Source organism: Miniopterus natalensis, chromosome 10, assembly GCF_054644295.1.
Source record: "Miniopterus natalensis isolate mMinNat1 chromosome 10, mMinNat1.hap1, whole genome shotgun sequence".
In the NCBI taxonomy this organism is placed as follows: Eukaryota; Metazoa; Chordata; class Mammalia; order Chiroptera; family Miniopteridae; genus Miniopterus; species Miniopterus natalensis.
In genome coordinates this window covers 46,440,805-46,465,372 of record NC_142090.1, presented here as the reverse complement: position 1 = coordinate 46,465,372, position 24,568 = coordinate 46,440,805, and the positions used below count along the sequence as shown (strand labels likewise).

The following is a 24,568-nucleotide window of genomic DNA, read 5'->3' as shown; positions in this document are numbered from 1 at the left end:
AGGCTTGTCGGGTGACAATCAAGTACATATGGTATTTGTTGAGCATTTACCAAGAATTTCAGGTGGCATCAAATAACCATGTGGTGCCTGACCCAGAAATGGAGCACTGACCAAATATGACTTATGCCCTGGGGAAATTTGTGTCTATGTAATCTTTATCAAAACAAACATGCTTTACATCAATATTTTCAATTCTCATTCAAGTTTAAAGTAAAAGAACTAAAGAACTATTTTTACTCATCAATACAATAAAAATTTTTCATGATTTTCCAAGCCATACTAGTAAAGGCTTTGGTTTGCAATTCCTGGTATTACTTGTGGATCCTATTTTTACCCAGGGTTGCTGCTAACAACACCAAAGTTGGTTCCGCAATTCATGTTCCCTGTCCAGCATCCACAGGTCTGCCACGTTGCTTAAGCTGGGTTTCAGGGTGTTCTCATAAACATTTTTTTCTACCCATTTATTTGTGGTTAACCCACTTTAGCTTGTCCTACAGTGCTCTCAGATCCAGCCCAGCAGATGTGGGTTCAGCAAGCAAGTCTTGATAAAAAGGCTGCTTTCCAGAACCTAGGAGATGCTGACTCTGGTGACGAGGAAGACCTAGAGCCTTTAATGGCTTTACAGTGCCTTGGTGAGGACTTGGGCTTTTTATTCAGAGTGAGACGGAAAGCCACTGAAGGAGTTTGCCATCTGGAGGATGGGAAGTCATCTGGGAAAATGACAAAAAATGACATGATCTGACTTAGATTTTAACAGGATCACATAGGTTTAGGACACTATTGGGATAACAGACAAGAGATGATGGTGGCTTGGACCTATGTGGTAACAGTGGAAGAAGTGAGAAGAGGTGGGATTCTGGATTTTAAAATAAAGCCCTAGTCTGCTTTTAAAAGCCTTCTAAGAAGATGCCACAGCCATTCTCAGTAGTTATTCCAAATGCTAAATTCCAAGAAATTATTTCTACTATCTCTTCTCAGCTGTCTCTTTGGTTTTCAATTAACTACCAGGATCCCCATCTCCCTGATTAAATGTAGTGCCCAAGAGAGACTATAGCTCTCCAGTGAGGGTCTTGCTGACCCTAAAGGGAGAATTACCTCACTGTTGCAACATTATAGTATGTTCTAGTCTTAAAATCTTTCACCTTTCACTATGTTGACAGACACAACTCTAGGTCAAATGAAACAATACCTTATCGGAGGACAGAAATAAGATCACTCCAAATTTGCAAAGCACTTTCATTACCAGAGGCCTCAATATTCCTAAATCATTAAACTTAACATTTAATGAGCTCCTATTATTTACTATGGGCTAGTTATCAATTGATGCCTAACTAACCCAAAACTTAATGGCTTAAAACAACACACTTTATTATCTCTCTGTTTGTGTGGGTCAGGAAACCAGACATAGTTTAGCTGGGTCCTCTGCTTTATGATCTCTCACAATGTTGCAATCAAGGTATTGACCAGGGCTCAGAGCTGTGGTCTCAGCTGAAGGCTGAACTGGGAAAGGATTCCCTTCCAAGCTCATATGGCTGTTGGCAGGATTTGATTCCTTACGGGCTGTTGGTCTGAGGGCTGGAATTCCTTGCCAGCTAGTGGCCAGCGGCCACCTTTATTCCCTGCCATGTCAGCCTCTCCAACACAGCAATTTGCATCATCAAAGCCAGCAAAAGAGAGTCTGTTAGCAAAATGAAAAGTCACAATTTCTTGTAACCCATTTGCTGCATTTTATTGTTAGAAGCAAGTCACAGGTTCAGCCCAAACTCAAGGGGAAGGTTTGCACAAGGGCATGAATATCAGTACAGGGGATAATTAGGTGCCATTTTAAGGGTGTCTGCCACAGCCCTGGCCCGTGTGGCTCAGTTGGTTGAGTGTCATCCTGTACACCAAAAGGTGGCAGGTTCAATTGCCAGTCAGGGCACATAAGGGAGGCAACCGATTGATGTTTCTCTCTCACATCGATGTCTCTCTCTCTCTATCTCTTCCTTCCTTCCTCTCTCAAATCAATTTTTAAAAAGCATGTCATCAGGAGCAGATTAAATATATACATATATATATGTATTTTAAAAAGGTGTCTGCCATATACCACTTATTTATGATATATTAGGTATTGTTCTAAGCCTCCCTCATGAAATTCCATGGTGAGGAGGGGGCAAAAACAAAAAAATCAGTAAAATTTACACTATGTCTATTGTTGATAACAACCATTGAGAAAAAGCAGGGAATGGTGGTATTATTATTATTACCCACTTGAAAGCAGGAGATGTTATTTCAAATACATACAGAGCCAGAAAGGTCTCATGGTCATCCCAATATATTGACTCCACCCAAGTTGTTTCTTACCCCCATATCACCCTACATGACAACCTTGAGGGTTCTGAGCAGATGGAACAGCATAAATGAAGCAGAAGGGTACTGTGAATAGGCAGCAGAGCACAGTGGTTAGAAGCACAGATTCTGCAGCCAATATGTTTATGTTTAATTCCTAGGAGTGTGACTGTGGGCAAGTTGTGCCTGTTTCCTCATCTATAAAATGAGAATAATAATGGTGCTTAGTTCACAGGGTTCTTGTCATTCAATACTTATTAGAGCACCTAGAACAGTTCCTGCACATTGATACTCAGATACCAAGGTCCCATCAAGAAGAGAAGCAAATTTAACAGAAAAAGGGATACTAAAGAAGGAACTACCAATACCATCCCCTTAAATGGGTTCTGAGCTGTTAAAACCTGGAGGGAAATAAGCCTGAGTCTTTTTTAAAGTAAATATACTATGGGTTAAGAAATCATAGATAACAGAGGGTTTGGGAGAATTTATTAACAATTCATTTATTCTGTACCAAAAGGGGCATAAATGGGTACCACCTCTCATAACTTTATTTTACTGTATCCAGTTCAAAGCATCCCTACTTATTCAGAAAGCTTCTGGCTCATGCTTTTTCTCAGGTGTCAATGAATCTGGATATTTTACTTGTTTCTTCTAGATTCCTTTTGTGGGAACAGGTTTGTTTCTCTTCTCAGGCTTCACCTGCCCTACTTAAAATGGAATAAGATCTCTTCAGAATATTTTGATAAAGGTTAAGAGAAAGGGCAAGTATTATGCTAAAACATAAACACACTGCTTTTTTCTTTTTAAAACAGGGCTTAAAGACAAACATAAAGAGCAGGAGATAAATTAGGTTAGCCTTGATTTCCTATTAACTGTGAAAAAAACCCTGGACTCCTCTTCCAGAGGCATTTCCTGTGGCAGCAGCAGTAGAACTGTTGCTATTATTGCTGTTCCTGAGGAGTCCACTGGCTGCTGTCCCCAGGGGAGAGTCGGGGAGTGATGCAGCATGAACTAAATCACAAGGGCTCAGGGAGTAAGTACATGATGAGAAGCAGAGGCAACAAGCCAGGACCACTTTCTTGAATTTTGGCATCATAAGAAAGGAGAAACAAGATAACAGCTTGAGGGTCACTAAGGTCAAGAGCTTTCTGTTGGTTTTTTTAGGGTGGAGAGACCTGAGCGTATTTATTGATCTGAGAAGAGGCATAAAATGAGGATGCTTCAAAGAGGCAATAATTAATAATGAACACTCCTAGGGAGGAGGAAGGGAATGGGAGGGGACACAAATAGGTTTGATCTGTTACATTTCATTTTAGCTTTCTTTTCTTTAGGCTCCCTAGGTGATTGTAGAGACAGGCAGGAGTGAACCCACCGCCTCAGCTGATGACTGAGCCAACTGAACGGTGTTGTCTCCTGTCTCCTTGATTTCTCAAAGCTGCCTGGAGGAAGTTTCTTGGAACAGCTCAGCAATGAGTTGCTCCTTATGCATCATGCACTTGGTTCACCAGGCTTTGGTGGAATTTAACACATGCTAATGCTTGTGCACACCCGTGTTCTTTGGCATTAGCTATCTTTTTCCCCTTTAAGAGCTGATGCTTCAGTCACACAGGTGTAAGAGTGGTAAGAGCAAAGAGGACAAGAGGAGAGCTTGATAACCTGAATATTATTAATTTTTCCAGAGTTGAAGAAAGTTCCAAACAACATCTCTCCAGATATTGTTAAACTTGACTTGTCATACAATAAAATCAACCAACTTCGACCCAAGGAGTTTGAGGATGTTCATGAGCTAAAGAAATTAAACCTTAGCAGCAATGGCATTGAATTCATTGATCCTGGTAAGTTCCACAGGATAGCCCTTTTAACTGGTGACAGATGTTTTCTGTTTTTCCCCCTATGGCAACATTTATAGTAAATACAATTTAGTTTTTTAAAAAAATAATAAAAAGTCTGAATTTGAATTAAACACGATTAATTTAGAACTTGTTTAATTAGAACTTGTTTAGATTAGATTAGATTAAATTAAAACTTGTAATATTTGCCAAAATGTTGTTCTATGAAGTATGTAATACTACATATTACTAAGCAACAGTTATTTAATTGGTCCACATAAGAGTGTTTTATAGCATACAATAAAAAATAAGAATATGTGGCTAGTGGTCAATAAAATTCCAAACGTATGATTTTTAAAGGGAAATTCAGATTTTGCATTTTCTTTGCTATTATTTAAGTTCCAACTTGTTTAAAGTAGGATTTTAACAACTTGTTTATAGTAAATTTGAAATAATCTGTTAAGCATCAAGTTCATAAATTAAGATAAAATGTCCTCAAATCAGGGCCAGCCTTATTTTATCTAATCCTAGATGAAGATCAGTCCTCTTTCCCATCTATCAATTCGCTTCTCCATTTTCTAAGCAGAGCCTCTGGCAAAAACAAAAGTGGTAAATCACACACTGGATTTAGAAAGAATATTTACTGTAATATTAATCATATTTATAACAGACATATTATATGTGCCTTCACAGTGCTATTTTAATTTGAAAAGTCCTGTCTATAAAAAAAATGGTTATTAATATTATTAATAGTGCAATGTTAATGTCATAAACATTTTGAGTACAATTTTCTGCTTTTCTTAATGGTAATTTAATACTATTAATAGAACACTGAGATTTTAACAGTGTAGAAGTGAAAATTGAAAATGAATGTTCTAGAACTACACAGGCATATTTTAGCATTAATAACATTGTTTTTATTTATTTTAAAAAAATTTTTAATCTTTATTGTTGAGAGTATTACATATGTTCCCCTTTTCTCCCCCTTGCCTCCCACCACCTGGTTCCTGACCCGCACATTGTTTTAAAATATCAAGAAATAATAATTTTTAAAAATTTCCCAAGGGAACAGCAATATGCTACACGTATACCTTAGTCTGTAGAGATAGTGTAAACTTGGAAGTATCTTTAAATTGTGAGGTCAAAAGCAATTTTCATTTCACAGTGAATAAAAATGCTACAGAGGCACCTTTTTTCCAAATGAAGCAATCAGCATACTAGTGTGCAGGTCGGCCAGGCCACAGGGTGAAGAACCTGCAGGTGCGGACCCTCTTTTGCTCCATGAGAACCAAAGACCCTCAAGACAAGCGTGCTGTATTGCAGGTCCCTGGGCAGGTGTCTAATTCCTTCTGACCCTGGCTAACCAACTATCAAAAGTATCCATGAAAACAAGTTTTAGAGCTGTCTCTAAGAGAGACTAAAATGTTAGTGGCCTACGTTAAATGTATTAAAATAGTGAGTAACAGTGCAAACAATGTTTTAATTATAATAAAACTACATTATGTAAAGAAAACTAGAGAAAAATAAAGAAAAACAATACAGAGATATAGATAATAGTACAAAATGGGTTTGTTTTACTTCTAGTGATATTTTCTCCTCATCAGTTATGAAGTTCCCATAATTGCGAGGATTCCTTTTCCATTCTTGGGATTTCCTGAAGGCCTTTTAATATTGTTTACCCACTGAATTTTCCTTGCTGACACACAATGCAAACTGTTAGCAGCAATAGTATTCTTTTTCTCCTTTGTTCAATTCAGTCCCAGGAAAGTATTTTCTACAATAACAGATGTGTATTGAACACCTACCAAATGCCAACCACTTTTCTTGGTATATCTTCTGGAACAAAAATGTATCTCAGCACTTAAGTAAAAATGACCTAAAGAAATTTTAAAATAAAAGACCTTTATATTTTGGGGCTTTTGAGATGAAACACTGCCAAAGTAGGCTTACTTAACGACTTATGCTGGTAGATACACAAATGCAGTAAGATCCACCAGTCTTTAAAAGGTGTAAATAACAATCTCATAAAATTCCAGATACTATTGCAAAAAAGGGAAAGAAGACACCCTATTAGAGGTTTTACCTCCTTTAAGAAACAAATGAATACTAGCTTTTTAAAGGGCCTGGATACATGTGGTTTAAGTAACAACTATAGTGCTTTCAAAATAAAATCTAGGCATGTTTACACATGCTTTCAATCTGAAGGGCTGACTGTTTTAAGAAAAGTAAATTGTTGAGATCATTGACTCACAAATGTTAGCAAATGGAAAATAAAAAATGCAGTATCGTCAGAACTCTCATTACAAGAGCTGACCTTTTGCTCCTCTCCATCGCCTGCTCTCCCCAACCTCACATCCCCAATAATTTGCACCAAAATAGAATTCTTTTTAGGGGGAATTATGGATTTTATCAGAGAACAAATACTATGAAAATGCTTGATGGTATTGGTATGAGAACATGTTTTCCAAACTCAAAATAAGGACACTTTATGCTCTAACAAGAGTATTTTAAAACAGCAATGAGAAAATGTTTGAAATAGAAACAAAATATTTGAAATTAGGATTGACCTATAAATTCCAGGGTCTCTAGTCAGTCCACATAACTAAAATAGGGATAATCTAGGTTTAGATTTCTTTACTAAAAAAAAAAAAACTCACAAAACTTTTTGTTGTCTTTTTTTGTTATGTGTTTGATATTTGTTTTAATTATCCATCCCCCCAGCAGAATTAAACACATATGGATTCAAGGCTGATAGGTACCATAGTTTGCTAAAACACAACCAGATGTTTTCAAAATGTTGATAAAATTGCCGCTTTTGGTCTTTACAGGAATATAATTCCCTCCCCTAAACTGGGAAAAGGCTGGTTTTTGACATTTTTTGGAGTTTATTGATATCCCAGGGAGCTGTCAAATAATCACCAGACACATTTTCATTTTTTATGCACTTATACCTTATATTTGAAATATTTTCCTAAGTCATGCCTTTTTATGGCATCTTTCTAGTGAATATAAAAAAAATGCACATAAGCTCAAAATACATCTTTTAGAAAGCTAACTTAAAACTGATTTCACATATAAAATATTGTGTTGTAGTCGATTTAATCAAGGGAAAAGTTTGTTTGAGTAGAAACATATTTTAGAACTTCTCATTTAAATACATGTACTGTTAGGGAAATATAATTAAAACTAAAATCTTCTCCCAACACAGAAATCCTCTCCTCAGAGATAGTAAAGAAAGAAAATACATTTATTGCTGAATAAGCATTAAGCAAGAATGTGATGCACATCACAGGCCATCTGCTAAGAAATTACAGAGACAGAAAGAAATCGCACATTTTACATCACCCAGCAGATACAGGCCAACACATACATGTTTTCAGTATAAGTGATAACTAGTCCTTAAGTAAGAAGACTTGACAGCAGCATTTGTCACACACAGTTCATCCTAACTTTACATGGTAATTGGGGTGACCAACTGTGTCAGTGAATTGGCTTTATCAAGAGGAAAACAAACTTTTATCTTTATGACAAGAGGTAGTTTTGCAACTTGGAGCAAGGCTCCTACCCTCCCACAGAAACTGGGAGATTGGGGTGCTATCTTTCTTGATGATTACATTTCAAGGGGAGGGCTCCCAGGTCCTTGAGAAAGACATTTCTGGCTCATAAAGCTGACAAAAGGCCTTAGTCTTCTAAAGAATGTGTACATACTCAAAGAGAGAAGAAAGTACTTAGAGTTACAAGTTTTCTAAATTATGTGCTCTGAGAAAAAGGAGGGGAGGAAAATCTCTTCCTTTATTTTCAACAGGGTAAATTAAGTCTCTTATTTTTAATTTATATTTGTTCTTATAAACACCATACAGTTGCATTTAACCCAATTACTCATTAGTTTAATATATGTTTTCTGTTTCTAGCTGCTTTTTTAGGACTCACACATTTAGAAGAGTTGGATTTATCAAACAACAGTCTGCAAAACTTTGACTATGGAGTATTAGAAGACTTGTATTTTTTGAAACTCTTGTGGCTCAGAGATAACCCTTGGAGATGTGACTACAACATCCACTACCTCTACTACTGGTTAAAGCACCACTACAATGTCCACTATAATGGCCTGGAGTGCAAAACACCTGAAGAATACAAGGGGTGGTCTGTGGGAAAATATGTTCGGAGTTACTATGAAGAATGTCCCAAAGACAAATTACCAGCATACCCTGAAACATTTGACCAGGATACAGAAGATGATGAATGGGAAAAAATACACAGGGATCACACAGCAAAGAAGCAAAGTGTAAGAATCACTATAGTGGGATAATTTAGAAATTCTTCTAGTTGCAGCTACTTATATATTTGCTATACTGGTGTCAGAAAACCATGTTTACATTTTGATTAACTGTGTTGCCTATTTATGCAGGGTTGTCCAACTAAAGGAAGGTTTCTTAATTATTTTTATTATTATAATAATCAAGGGAATACTCTCATCCTGTTTGCCTGCCTATTTGCAGAACAGCCTTTGGTGGGTATTCTATACTAGTAACCTGCAGAAGTTGGGTCCTAATGATGACATTAGAATTTCATAATGTCCTGTATAAATGTTTTTACTGCTTTTTGAAAATAATTTTTTAAATGTTCATTTTTACATGCCTTTTATAGCTGCATGGACATACCTAAACATGATCAAAATGACAAGATACAAATACTTTGTAATAATAAAATGTCATTCTCTCCCCTCAGTCCCTACCCCTACTTTTTTTTTCATTAAGTCAGCTTATACATTGAATAAATTTCCATTTCTGATTCTTGTGTATTCCAAATTCTCAACTACTCTTCATTGATTCTTGCAAAACTGTCAAGCTAGATCTGAAGGAGATTGTCACAAGCAATAGTAGAGAATCTGATAATTATATTGGAGGCTGGTCAGAAAATGGGACTCTGATCCCAGCCGGGCGTGGCTCAGCGGTTGAGCGTCGGCCTAGGATCCAGGCGATCGGGGTTCGATTCCCGGTCAGGGCACATGCCCGGTTGCGGGCTCGATCGATGACTCTCTCATCATTGATGTTTCTGTCTCTCTCTCCCTGTCCTTTCCTCTTTCTGAAATCAATAAAGATATATTAAAAAAAAGAAAAAAAAGAAAATGGGACTCTGAGAAGGAGTTGCAGGTGAAGTGACTCATGAGCCCTGAAGAGGTAGAAATACTAGTGAACATGAAAATAGAACTAGTTTTTCAATAGCATTCTGACTTGGAAGCCATCTGTTAGGGAAAAGGGCCTGAGTCCTTCATGCTAAACTAGTATTTCAAGGAGCATAAAACAAAGGATGAAATTAAGACTCAGAGTCAGGATTTGGGATAAAGCAAAAACAAAAACGAAAAAGTCATATCAAAGGAAATGAGAGAGGGGTTGGTGTCTAAGTGAAGTCCTATCATTTGGGTTTGCAGATTAAAATTAGCTCACCTAGAGAAACAGATCACCAAAACAAGAGGAAATACCTGGAAACTGACTGCACCAGTTTGCTTTTCTTTTTAATCCTCACCTGAGGATATTTTTTCCATTGCTTTTCAAAGAGAGTGGAGAGAGGAGGAGGGGAGAAAAACATCAATGTGAGACACATCAATTGGTTGCCTCCCATTCGTGCCTCAACGGGGGTCAGGGATCAAGCCTGCAACCTAGGTAAGCGCCCTTGACCAGAATCGAACCTGAGACCCTTCAGTTCTTGGGCCAGTGGTCTAATCACTGAGCCAAACTGGCTAGGGCTCAGTTTGCATTTTGATAGTCAGCTGTACTATTAGAAAGAAAAGTGAAATGAAAGAAATATGTACATATCCCTAAAAGTCCCACTTTTTCCTGTTTACACAGATTTCTTATTCACATGGAGTTAAATATATTTTTATTTCTCATATCAAGGTATTCCTAAAAAGTTTATCAACTGGTTTTATTTGATACTTGCACAAATTCCCAAAGTGCAGAAAGTGGTATAGAACAAATAGTAATGAGCATTTCTTAAGTACCTACTAGATGCCACACACTGTATTAAGAGCTTCACATATTCTATTTCTAATTCATAAAAGATTCCTCTGAGGTAGGTAATATATTATCTGCCTTTTCTAATGAGAAACCCAAGGCTTAGAGTTTAGGTAACTTGGACAAAGTCACAGTGCTGATAGGTGGCAGAGCTAGGATTCAGGTCCACGTAAGCCCTTTCTGCTGTGTAGGGCAGCAGAGTGCTCTTTATTGTTTTTTTTATTACAGTTGACATGCAATATTATTTTGTATTAGTTTCACATGTACAGTACAGTAGTCAGACAGTCATAAACTTCACAAAGTGCTCCCCCTTATATATGCAGTACCCACCTGGCACCATGCATAGTTATTACAATATTATTGACTATATTCCCTATGTGTGCTTTACTTCCCAATAACTATTTTGTAACAACCAATTTGTACTTCTTAATCCCTTCACTTTTTTCACTGAGTCCCTCAACCCCTCTCCCCTCTGGCAACCATCAGTCTGTTCTCTGTATCTATGAGTCTGTTTCTATTTTGCCTGTTCATTTATATTGTTCCTTAGGTTGCACATATAAGTGAAATCATATATTTGTCTTTCTCTGGTTTATTTCACTTAGCATAATACCCTCTAGGTCCATTCGTGCTGTCACAAATGGTAAGATTTCATTCTTTTTTATGGCTGAGTAATTATTCCATTGTATGTATATACCACTATTTTTTATCCATTCATCTACTGATAGGCACTTGCGTTGCTTCCCTATCTTGGCTATTGTAAATAATGTTTTTACAATAATGCTATTGTAAATAATATCTTTTAAAATTAGTGTTTTTGGTTTCTTCAGATATATGTCCAGAATCGCTGGGTCATAGGGCAGTTCAATTTTTAATTTTTTGAGGAACTTCATCCTGTTTTCTATAGTGGCTGCAACATTCTGCAATCCAACCAACGGGGCACAAGGGTTCCCTTTTTTCCACATCCTCACCAACACTTGTTGTTTGTTGATTTATTGATGGTAGCCATTCTGACAGGTGTGAGGTAATATCTCATTGTAGCTTTAACTTGCATTTCTCTAATAACTAGTGGCATTGAGCATCTTTTCATATGTCTATTGGCCATCTATATGTCCTCTTTGGAGAAGTATCTCTTAAGGTCCTCTGCCAATTTTAAAATTGGTTTGTTGTGTTTTGTTTTGTTTTGTTTTTGGTGTTGAGTTGTATGAGTTCTTTATAAATATTGGATATTAACCCCTTATCAGATGTATAATTGGTGAATATCTTCCTCCATTCAGTAGGTTGTCTTTTTGTGTTACTGATGGCATCCTTTGCTGTGCAAAAACTTTTTAGTTTTATGTAGCCCCATTTGTTTCTTTTTCCTTTTGTTCCTTTTGCCTGAAGAGGTATATCAGAAAAAGTACTATGCAGAGCACTCCTGACCTTGTTGCCTTGCATCAATCTTTGAGAACCAGACCCCGAAAGAGGAATAATAGGTATCAGGAAGGTTAAGCTCTTCTCTCTAAAAACACCCATGAGGTCATTTGGCAGAAGAGCATCTTTGACCCAACTCATTTAAATCTGTATTAAGCCCTAGCTGATTTGGCTCAGTAGTTAGGGTGTAGCCCAGCAGACTGAAGTGTCTTGGGTTTGATTCTGGCCAAGGGAATCAGGCTCGATCCCCAGCCCTGGTTGGGGCAAGCGGGAGGCAACTAATCAATGTGTCCCTCTCACATCGATGACTTTCTCAATCTCTCTCTCTCTCTTCCACTCTGTCTGAAAAGCATGGGAATATATCCTTGGGCGAGGATTTTAAAAAAAAACAATCTATATTAAAAGGCCTATTTGCTTGTCTTGGAGCACTGACCTGAGAGGCAGACTTCAGGTTTGGCATACACCTAGTAGTCTACAAAGCTGTTCTCGGGAATGTAGCCCTGTGGATGCCATCTTTGTGCTTTCCCTCTGCCTTGCTACAGCTTGCTGGTATCTCTCAGAAGAGAACTTATACACTTGTCTGAAGCCGCTATTTTTGCAACAGCTGTCCAGTGGACACTTCCATATTGCCTGGCTCTGGTGGTCAGTGGAGCTTACACTTGTGGAACCACAAGAATGTATATATGAATACTTGAAAAGATGTTGCCTGAGGGTCTAACTTCCAATCAGCCTGAACCTAGGTGCTGACTGAGATCCCCCCTTTTGGGAAACTGACAGGTCTTGGCACACCCTGAACTACTGTGAGGTATTAAAAATAGAATAGGCTGCTTGGACAATCATAAAGGTTTGAGAGACAACTGAGAGCTAAAGGAGGGTTGAACAACAAAATTCATTTCCTACACAAGGCCACTCCTTCAAGACAGGGAGGGGTGGTTGTTGCATTTAATGTATAGACACCAACACAAAGAGTCAAACAGAATAAAGAAACAAAGGACTATGTTCCAAATGAAAGAACAAGATAAAGCCTCAGGAAAAACAAGCAAACAAAAAAACTTAATGAAATATAGATAAGTAATTTACCTGATAAAGAGTTCAAAGTAATGGTCATAAAGATGCTCACTGAACTCAGGAGAAGAGTGGATGAACCCATTGAGAACTTCAACAAAGAGATAGAGAGTATAAGAAATCACCAAATTGAAGTCAAAGAGCTGAAGAATACAAAACTGAACTGAAAAAAACACTAGAGAGGTTCAAAGCGACTAGATTAAGCAGAAGAAAGCATCAGTGAACTCAGAGACAAGGCAATGGAACTCACCAAATAAGAGCAGCAAAAGAAAAAAGAATGAAAATAAGTGAAGATAGTTAAGTGACGTATGGGACAACATCAAACACATGAATATTCACATTATAGGAGTTCCAGAAAGAGAATAGAAAGGGGCAAAAAAAAATCTTTTTAAAGAAATAATATCTGAAAACTTTAACCTTGAGAAGGAAATAGACATCTAAATCCAGGAAGCACAGAAAGTTCCAAATAAGATGAAAGCAAAGAAGCCCACACCAAGTACATTATAATTAAAATGTCAAAAGTTAAAGATGAGGAGAGAATTTTAAAAGCAGCAAAATTATGTACAACAGGACCCCCATTAGATTTTCAGGAGATATTTAAGTAGAAACTTTGCAGGCCACAACGGAGTAATACAGTATTTTCAAAGTGCTCAAAGAAACAATTTCCAACCAAGAATATTCTACCCAGCCAAGTTATCATTTTAAATGGAAGGAGAGATAGCTTTCCAGACAAGCAAAAGCTAAAGGAGTTTATCATCACAAAACCAGCCTTATTCAAAATGTTAAAGGGCCTTTAAGCTGAAAACAAAAGGCAATAATTGTAACAAGAGGAAGGGTCAAGATGGTAGAATAAGAAGGCCCTGAACACACCTCTTCCCATGAACACATCAAATCTATACTTACAGATAGAGCAATTCCCCCTGAAGAACTCAGAGGACTGATTGGACAGCTTCTGCACACATACACACACACACACACACACACACAAAAAGAGACCACATAGAAATGAGTATGGGACATGGAGACACAGTATTGTAATAATCCCACCCCCAATACACAGAACTACAGTAGTGAGGAATTACTGAGGAGCCAGTGCCAACTTGCCTGCCATGGGGCATAGAGAAAAAACAGTGGTCTAAAGGGCACCTAGAGGATATGGGAAGAGAGAAATTACTAGCCAAGAAAAATATATGCAGCAAAGGTATCCTTTAAATATGAAGGACAAATAAAGACTTTTCCAGACAAACAGAAGTTAAGGGAATCTATCACCAGAAGACCTCCATTGTAGGAAATACTCAAGGGGGTTATTCGACCTGAAACAAAGGACAAAAGGTGACAAAACTATGAATAAGATCACCAACACACTTACAGCATAAACAGGGATAATCTGTGAAAACAAAAATCTAAAAGGCGGGGGTGTAAAGGTCAGAACTTGCAATGGAGGATGGAAATCAGACAGTTCAAAAGAAAAAGGACTATCGCATATATGAAACTTTCTTTTTCATAAACATAATGGTAACCACACACACAAACTGAGACACATAACTTAAAAAAGAGGAAACAGAATAAAGAGGTATCAAACACCACCAGACAAAAACAACAGACAGAAACACAAAGGAAAGAACAAATGGAGGCACAGAGCTACCAGAAAACAAAAGATAAAATGCCAATAGGAAATCCCCATACATCAATAACTACCCTGAATGTAAATGGACTGAATTCACTAATAGAAAGGCACAGAGTAGCCGACTGGATTAAAAAATTGACAACCCTATGCTGTCTTAGGAGACACATCTATGCTGCAAAAACAAAGTTAGACTCAAAGTTAAAGGGTTGAAAATGATTCTCCAAGCAAATAGCATCCACAGAAATCAGCTGGCGTAGCAATACTTACATCCGACAAAATAGATTTCAAGGTAATAAGAGACAAGGGTGGACATTTTATAATGATAAAGGGGATACTACATCAAGAAGACACAACACTACTTAATATATATGCACCCAATCAGGGACCATAGAAATATATAAAGCAACTACTCACAGAACTAAAGGGAGAAATGAACAAAAAGACAATCATAGTTGGGGACCTAAACACTCCATTGATAGCTCTAGATGGATCATCCAAACAGAAAATCAATAAAGAAATATAGACCTTAGCCCTAGGCAGGTGCTTGGATGGTTGGAGCATCATCCCATACACCAAAAAGTTGCAGGTTCAATTCCCAGTCAGGGCACATACCTAGGTGGCAGATTTAATCCCCAATCAGGGCACATATGGGAGGCAACCGATCAATGACTCTCTCTCTCTCTCTCTCTCTCCCCCCCCCTTTCCTCTCTCTCTAAAATCAATAAAGAAACATATCCTCAGGTGAAGATTAAAGAAGAGAAAAAGAAATATAGGCCTTAAATGACACATTAGACCTAGTGGACATAATTGACATTTACAGAGCCTTTCATCCAGAACATCAGCTTATATATTCTTCTCCAGTGCACATGAAACATTCTCAAGGATAGACCATACTTTGGGTAACAGAACTAGCATCAACAAATTCAAGAAAACTGAAATCATACCAAGCATATTTTCTGACTATAATGCTTTGAAATTAGAAATCAACTACAAAATGGAAGTAAATAAACCCACAAATATGTGGAGGTTAAACAATGTACTACTAAAAAATGACTTGGTCAAAGAAGAAATAAATGGTGAGATGAAAAAATATCTATGGAAACAAATGAGAATGACAATATGACATATCAAAACTTCTGGGATGCAGCAAAAGCAGTAATAAGAGGGAAGTTTATATCATTGCAGGCCTAACTCAAGAAACAAGAGAAATCTCAAATAAACAACCTAACATTACATCTTAAAGAACCAGAAAAAGAACAAGACAACCCAAAGTTAACAGAAGAAAGGAAATAATAATAATTAGAGCAGAATTAAATGAAATACAGGGGAAAAAAGACTATACAAAAAATTAGTACAACAAAGAGCTGGTTCTTTGAAGAGATTAATAAAATTGACAAACCCCTGGCTAGACTTACTAAGGAAGTAAGAGAAAAGACTCATAAATAAAATCAGAAATGAAAAGGGAGAAGTTACCACAGACATCACAGATATACAAGGAATCATACTAGAATACTATGAAACACTAAATGCCACCAAATTCAATAACCTAGAAGAAATGAATAAGTTCCTAGAAATATATAATGTGAAGAACCAACATGGAGGTGGGCAGGACCAGAGTGAGGGTGAGAGTATTAGTGGGTGAGTGTGTATGAGGAAGGGTCTGAGGAGCCTTTGGCTGCCATTGCGGGCTGCTCGGCCAAGCAATTCACTTCAGATCGAGACTGGCCAGCAAGCCATTTTGGAGAGTCCTCGGGGTCCTCCTGGGGAGGAGGCTGCAGGGAGTGACCATCACCCAGGCTCCCAAGGCCACAGACAGGCACCCACAGCCCCACCCCTGAGACTCAGTGCGCCCCCGTGAACCAGTGCCCCAGATGGCCAGCCTTGCCTCCTTGATGCAGTACACCTGGCCTGCCTACCCCTCCACCTTAACCTGGTGCACCAGGTACAACCACTGTGGGCCAATGCTCCCCAGAAACTAGACCACTAACTTATACCATATACAAGAATAAAGTCAAAATGGACAAAATACTTAAATGTAAGTCATTAAACCATAAAAATCCTAGAGGAAAGCATAGGCAGCAAAATATCAGACATCTCATGTAGCAGAATTTTCACTGACACATTGCCTAGGAGAAGGCAAACAAAGGAAAAAATAAACAAATGGGACTACATTAAAAGCAAACAAACAAACAAATAAAAAACTTCTGCACAGAAAAAGAAACCAGCATCAAAATGAAAAGCAAATCCATTGTATGGGAGAACATATTTGCTAAAGATACATCTGATAAGGGGTTAATTTCCAAAATATATAAAGTACTCATACAACTCAACAAAAGAGAGACAAACAACCCAATTAAAAAATGGGCAGAGGACCTGAATAAATAGTTCTCCAAAGAGGACATACAAATGACCAAGAGACAAATGAAAACATGCTCAAAGTGACTAATTATCAGAGATGTAAATTAAAATGACAATGAGGTACCACATTACACCTGCCAGAATGGCTACCATCAACAAATCAACAAGCAGCAAGTGCTGTCAAGGATGTGGGTAAAAAGGAACCCTTAGTATACTGCTGGTGGGAATGCAGACTCATAAAACCACTATGGAGAACCGTGTAGAGTTTCCTCAAAAAATTAAAAATGGAACTGCCATTTTACCCCGTGATCCCACTTCTAGGACTATATCCTAAGAATCCTGCAACATCAATCAGAAAGAATATATGCACCCCTATGTTCATAGCAGCATTATTTACAATAGCTAAGACCTGGAAACAGCCCAAGTGCCCATCAGTAGATGAATACATAAAAAAACTGTGGTCCATTTACACCATGGAAAATTATGCAGCTGTAAAACAGAAGGATCTATTACCCAGGCATGGATGGACCTGGAGATTATTATGCTAAGTGAAATAAGTCAGTCAGGGAAAGACAAATATCACATGTTCTCACTTATATGTGGAGTTCAATGATCACAATAAACTGATAAATAAAATAGAACCAGGGGCATGGAAACATAGAACAGATTGACAAATCTCAGAGGGAAGGGGGAGGGGGAGTGGGAAGAGATGAACCAAAGAACTTATATGCACTGCCCATGAATTCAGACAATAGGACAGTGAAGGCCTGGGGTGGGGCAGGAACCAGGTGGTGAGGGGGATGGGGGGGGACCTCTGTAATACTCTCAACAGTGAAGATTTAAATAAATAAATAAATGTGGAAAAAATGCACACTGGGTTCAGATGTTTGGAATTAAACATGTTTGTGTGATGCTCAAATACATTTATATAAAAAGTTCCTAGACTGAATCATGATGAACTGGAAAACCTAAATAGACCAATCAACAGTGAGGATATTGAAACAACCATCAGAAACCTCCAAAAAAATAGAAGTTCAGGACCAGATGGCTTCACTAGTTAATTCTACCAAACATTCAAAGAAGATTAATACTTATCCTTCTCAAACTCTCCCAAAGTTAAAGAGGCAATACTCCCTAACAGATTTTATGAGGCCCACATAACTCCGACACCAAAACCTGACAAGTATAACACACACACACACACACACACACACACACACACACACACACACACACAACTACAGACCAATGTCTCTGAAGAATAAGGTGCAAAAATCCTAAACAAAATACTAACAAATCAAATATAACAGTGCATCAAAAAAATAATACATCACACTCACCTGGCTTGGCTCAGTGGTTGAACATTGACCTATGAACCAGGAGGTCATGGTTCGATTCCCAGTCAGGGCACATGCCCCGGATGCAGGCTCAGTCCCCAGTAGGGGCCCACAGGAGGCAGCTGATCAATGACTCTCTCTCATCATTGATGTTTCTCTCTCTCTCCCTCTCCCTTCCTCTCTCTGAAATCAATGAAAAAAAGATTTAAAATAATAATAATAACAATAATACATCACGATCAAGTGGGGTTCATTCCAAGAGCACAAGAATGGCTCAATATATGAAAACTGATCAATGTAATATACCACATTAGTAAAACAAAGGATAAAAATCATATGATCTTATCAATAAATGCAGAAAAGCACTTTAAAAGATACAATATCCATTTATGATTAAAACATTCAATAAAATGTGTACAGAAGGAATGTACCTCAAAATAATAAAGGTCATATGTGACAAACCCTCAGCTTACATCAAACACAATGGTGAAAAACTGAAAGCTTTTCCTCTAAAATCAGGAACAAGACAAGGGTGCCAACTCTCACCACTCTTATTCAACATAGTTCCGGAAGTCACAGCCAGAGCAATTAGACAAGAGAAAGAAATAAAAGGCATCCAAATTGGGAACAAAGAAGTGTCACTTTTTGCAGATGACATGATTCTGTATACAAAAAAACCCCACCAAAAAACTATTAGAAACAATAAACAAATACAGTAAAGTTACAGGATACAAAATCAATGTACAAAAATCCACTGCTTTCCTCTATATTAACAATGAAATTTCAGAAAAAGAAATGAAAAACACAATTCCTTTTACAATTGCAACCAAAAGAATAAAACACCTAGGAATTAACTTAACAAAGAGTGTGAAGGATCTATATACTGATAACCATAAAGCATTATTAAGAGGGATTTAAAAAGACACAAAATGAAAAGATATTCTATGTTCATACTTAGAAAAATCAGCATAGTTAAAATGGCTTTATTGCCCAAAGCAATGTACACACTTAATGCAATCCCCATCAAAATCCCAATGTCATTTTTTAAAGAAATAGAACAAAAAATCATCAGATTTGTATGGAACCACAAAAGACCCCAAAGCAATCCTGAGAAAAAAGAATGAAGCTGGAAGTATCACATTACCTGACTTCATTTTATACTACAGAGCTAAGATAACCAAAACAGCACGGTATTGGCAGAAAAACAGACACACTGACCAATGGGACAGAATTGAGAGCCCAGAAATAAAACCAGATATATATGGGCAGATAATTTCTACAAAGGAGGCAAAAGCACACAACAGAGAAAAGAAAGTCTCTTCAGTAAATGGTGCTGGGAAAATTGGAAAGCCACATGCAAAAGAATGAAACAAGGTTACAATTTGTCCCTGTGTATAAAAATAAATTCAAAATGGATCAAAGACCTAAATATAAGATCTGAAACAAGAAATTACATAGAAGAAAACATAGATACTAAACTTATGGGCCTTGGTCATAGAGAACATTTTTATGAATTTGACCCCACAGGCAAGGGAAGTAAAGGCAAAAATAAATGAATGGGACTATATCAAACTAAAAAGCTTCTACACAGCAAAAGACACTGCCAACAAAACAAAAAGGCAACCAACTGAATGGGAGATGATATTTGCAAACAACAGCTCCAACAAAGGGTTAAAAACCAAAATATATAAAGAACTCATACAACTCAACACCAAAAAAACAAACAATCCAATTTAAAAATGGGTAGAGGACCTGAACAGACCCTTCTCCCAAGAAAACATATGAATGAGCAACAGATACATGAAAAGATGCTCAACTTCACTAGGTGTTAGGGAAATGCAAATCAAAACTATGAGATACCATCTCACACCCGTTAGAATGGCTATTGTCAACAAGACAGGTAATAACGTGTTCAAGAGGTTGTGGAGAAAAAGGAACTCTCATTCACTGCTGGTGGGAATGTAAACTTGTACAGCCACTATAGGAAACAATATAGTAGTTACTCAAAAAATTAAGAATAGAGTTACCATATGACCCAGCAAACCCTCTTCTGGGTATCTGTCCAAGACACTCAAAAACATTTATTTGCAAAGATATATGTACCCCTATGTCCATTGCAGCATTACTCATGCTGGCCAAGACATAGAGAAAACCAAAGTGTCCTTTGTTAGAGGATTAAAGAAGATATGATACATATATACTATGTAATACTACTCAGCCATAAGAAGATGAAATACTGCCATTTGTGATAACATGGATGTACCTTGAGAATATTATGCTAAGCAAAATAAATCAGTCAGAAAAAAACTAAGAACCATATGATTTCACTCATATGTGGGATATAAAACTGAAACTGATGGATACAGACAACAGTGTGGTGGTTACCAAAAGGAATGGGGTAAAGGGGCAGTAAAGGGTAAAGGGGGCCAAATATGTGGTGGTTGGAAGATGATTTGGCTTTGGGTAGTGGGCACACAATGCAATATACAGATTATGTATCACAGAATTATACAGTTGAAACCTACATGATTTTATTAACCAATGTCACCCCAATAAATAAAATAAAAATTAATAAAGTAGATCCAATAAAAAAAGGAAGATCCTCCCTGCTCCACCAACAATGCACTAATCACTGCATGCAGCCAATGAGAAACTGCCACAACCTCGAACACATGTTCTCCAATGAACTTTTGTTCAAAACAATGTCACCAATTTCCTCCAAAAACCTAAAAAAAGCTAACTTTCCCTTTGTCTCCTTGGACTTGCCTGTGACTCTCTATAGCTTGCTTGTCCCAAATTGCAATTTTGCTATTCCTGAATAAACACATTTTGCTGGTAAAATAACTATTTTATTTTTGAACTTGACATATTCTGCACACTTAACTGTCGAAATACTTTAATAAGCATTTCCCTCCCCTGCCCTCATTTGCCTTTTAAACATTTTAAGATAACATTTTTTATCATCAAATTATTTTAATGGAACATGATTCTGGCTCCATTTCTTGGTTGGCATCTTGGTAGGCGTGTTCAGGCCCATCTGATGATATATTTCAGCATTTTGGTGAAGTCTGACTGTGTAAGCCAATACTAATTAACATGGCTCATCTCAGGTACAGTAGAACATAATTAACTTGGAATTAAGGGTCCCCTACTTCAGAACCTGTGGCAACATAGATCTCCATGGTTGGCCTTTGCACTACATAATGAAAAAAGCCTTGCTAAGCAAGTTCATGGAATAATCAACAATTGCAAAGCAAATGTTTAACCTTCTAAAGAAAATAAACAGTTTTAAAGAAGTTGAACTTAACCAGTATCAATGTCTTATAGTTTTCCAAGTACAGGCATTTTACCTCCTTGTTTAGAAATTTATTCCTAGGTATTTCATTCTTTTTAATGCAATTATAAATGGGTTTATTTTCTCAATTTTTTAATAGTTTATTATTGGTGTATAAAAATGCAACTGATTTATGAATATTAATGTTATATCCTGCTACTTTACTGGATGTGTTTATTAGCTCTAATATTTTCTGGTGGATTCTTTAGGGTTATTTATATATAGTATCATGTCACCTCAAATAATGAGTTTTACCTCTTCTTTTCCAATTTGGATGCCTTTTTTTTTCTTTTTATAGGGTGATTGTTAGGGCTAGTGCTTCCAATGCTTAGTTGAATAAAAGTGGTGGAAGTCGACAACCTTATCTTGGTCCTCATATTAAGGAAAAAAATTTCAGCTTTTCACCGCTGGGTATGATGTTAGCTGTGGGTTTGTCATATACGGCCTTTATTATGGTTAGATATGTTCCCTCTATCTCTCTGATGTAAGTTTTTATCATAAACAGATATTGGATTCTGTTAAATGCTTTTTCAACTACTGCTATGATCATATGATTTTTATCCTTTATTTCATTTATATCATATATCATGTTAATTGATTTGTGGATATTTAATCAACCTTGCATCCCAGGAATAATTCCCACTTGATCATGGTTAATGATCTTTTTTAATGTATTGTTGAATTCAGTATGCTAATATTTTGTTGAGGTTTTCTTTGCATCTATATTCATTAGGGATATTAGCCTATAATTTTTTTTGTAGTATCTTTGTCTGGCTTTGGTATCAGGGTAATGCTGGCCTCTTAAAATGAGTTTGGGAGGCTTTCCTCTTCTTCAATTTTTTGGAGTAGTTTGAGAAGGATAGGTATTAATTTTTCATTGAGTGTGAAGCCATCCAGTCCAAAACATTTGTTTGTTGGGAGTTTTTTTTATTACTGATTTGATTCTGTTTGTAGTTATAGGTCTGTTCAGATTTTGTTTCTTCTTAATTCAATCTTGAAATATTGAATGTTTTTAGAAATTTATCCATTTCTAAAAATAAGGAAATTCTGCCCATCTGGCATGGCTGAGTGGTTGAGCTTTGACCTATGATCCAGGAGACTGAGGTTTGATTCCCAGTCAGGGCACGTGTCCAGGTTGTGGGCTCGGTCCCTAGTAGGGGGCATGCAGGAGGCAGCCAATCAATGACTCTCTCTCATCATTGATGTTTTTATCTTTCTCCCTTCCTATCTCTGAAATAAAAAATCAATAAAAAATAAACAAAAACAAGGAAATTCTGACAAGTGCTACAATTGGGGTAAACCTTAAAGACATTATACTAAGTGAAATAAGCCAGTATCAAAAAGGCAAATTTGTATGATTCCACTTATATGAAGAGCCCAGAGTAGTCACATTCAAAGAGGTAGGAAGTAAAACAGTTGCCAAGGGCTGCAGGGATGGGATATACAAAGTCAGTGTTTAATTGTTTACTTTCAGTATTGCAAGATGAAAAATTTCTGTAGATGGATGGTAATGATGGCTGCACATAACATGAATGTACTTAATACCACAGAACTGTACACTTAAAATGATTAAATCATAATTTTTATGTTATGTATATTTTACTACAATAAAGAAAGAAATAGAAGTTTGCTGTTTGAAATGATTAACAAAATCAACAAACCTTAAACTAGACTGTCCAAGAAAAACAAGAGGGAAGACTTAAATTTCTAAAATCAAAACTGAAAGTGCATACTTTACTATTTGCTTCACACAGATAAAAAAGATTATAAAAGAATACTATGAACAATTGTACCCCAAGAATTGATCATTGAAATTAGATTACCTACATGAAATTGACACATTCCTAGAAACACACAAAGTACCAAACTTATTCAAGAAGAAACAAAAAATCTGAATAGAAATAAAACAAGATGTTAAATCACCAGTCAAAATCCTCCAACATAGAAAAGTCTAGAACTGTATGGCTTCACTGGCAAATTCTTTCAAACATTTAAAGAATAATTAACACTAATCCTTTCTGAACTCTTCCAAAACATGGGACAAAACACCTCCTAATTCATTCTATAGAGCTAGTATTACTCTGATAATAATGCCAAACAAATCACAAAAAAAAGGAAAACTACAGACCAATATCCCTTTTAAATATAGATGCAAAGTTTTCAACAAAATATTAACAAACACGATACAACAGCATATTAAAAGGATTATATACCATGAATAAGTGAGATTGATCCCAAGAAATATATATATATTTAAAATCTATAATATCCCTGGAAAACAAAGCAGGAATGGTCTTGGTGGATCTGAAAATAATAGTTTCTAAAAATATGAGGCAGACATGACCAGATTAAATGAAGAAGGTGCAGGACATAGCAGCTGTAAAAGTGGGAATAGCATTATATTCCTATATATAGTGTATCCCAGAAATTAACAGATGTAATAATATTAATACTATTCTCACTAAAAATAAGAAAAGAGGAGTCAAGCCCTAGCCAGTTTTTCTCAGTGGTTAGAGTGTTGGCGCTCGGACTGAAGAGTCCTGGGTTCAATTCCAGCCAAGGGCGCGTACCTTGGTTGTAGGCTCCAGCCCCCAGGCTGCATGCGGGAGGCAACAAATCAATGTGTCTCTCACATAGATGTTTCTTTCTCTGTCTCTCTCTCCCTTCCACTCTCTCTGAAAAGCAATGAAAAAAATATCCTCAAATGAGGATTACAAAAAAATAATTTAAAAAAAAAATAAAACAGTAGTCAAGAACAAGACAAGATGGCTGCATATCCCTGCTACTGAAAGAATAAAATAAAAAGATACAATAGGAATGAATAAAAATAAAACTGTTAATATCTCTACATGATACAATAGTTTACCTAGGAAACCCAAAAGAATCAACTAACAAGCCAGTAAAACCAAGAAGACATGTTAATGTATGATTAGATACAATATCATACACAAAAGGCCGTATATCTTTCTTCAGCACCAGCAATAACCAATCAGAATTAATTCATTTTGTATATTTATTTCTTTTTCAATAAAAAATTACAAATACAGTTGAAACTCCTTCTGAGCCTCTTCCTGATTTCATTCAACTCTCTCCAACTCAGAGGTAACCGGTATCTTATATTTGGAGTTTTTCATTCCTATGCATGCTTTTTATGTTTTGCCGTGTGTGTGTGTGTGTGTGTGTGTGTGTGTGTGTGTGTCCTTAAATATGTATATTATTGAAATTATTTCAAAATATAAAGTAAATTATGTATATTATTTGAATAA

The 24,568-nt window shown here is 36.7% G+C and overlaps 2 protein-coding genes across 2 annotated transcripts in view; one reads left to right on the top strand and one right to left on the bottom strand.

Annotated features, from left to right (window-relative positions):
* The window catches only part of LRRC17 (leucine rich repeat containing 17), a 30,082-nt gene extending 21,124 nt beyond the window's left edge, over positions 1-8,958 (top strand). Inside the window, exons 3-4 of the mRNA XM_016219568.2 lie at positions 4,008-4,163; positions 8,069-8,958. Of these exons, the coding sequence (XP_016075054.1) occupies positions 4,008-4,163; positions 8,069-8,466 (554 nt within the window). The 3' untranslated portion in view covers positions 8,467-8,958. The remainder of the gene's footprint in view (positions 1-4,007; positions 4,164-8,068) is intronic.
* The window catches only part of FBXL13 (F-box and leucine rich repeat protein 13), a 253,394-nt gene that overhangs the window by 124,040 nt on the left and 104,786 nt on the right, over positions 1-24,568 (bottom strand).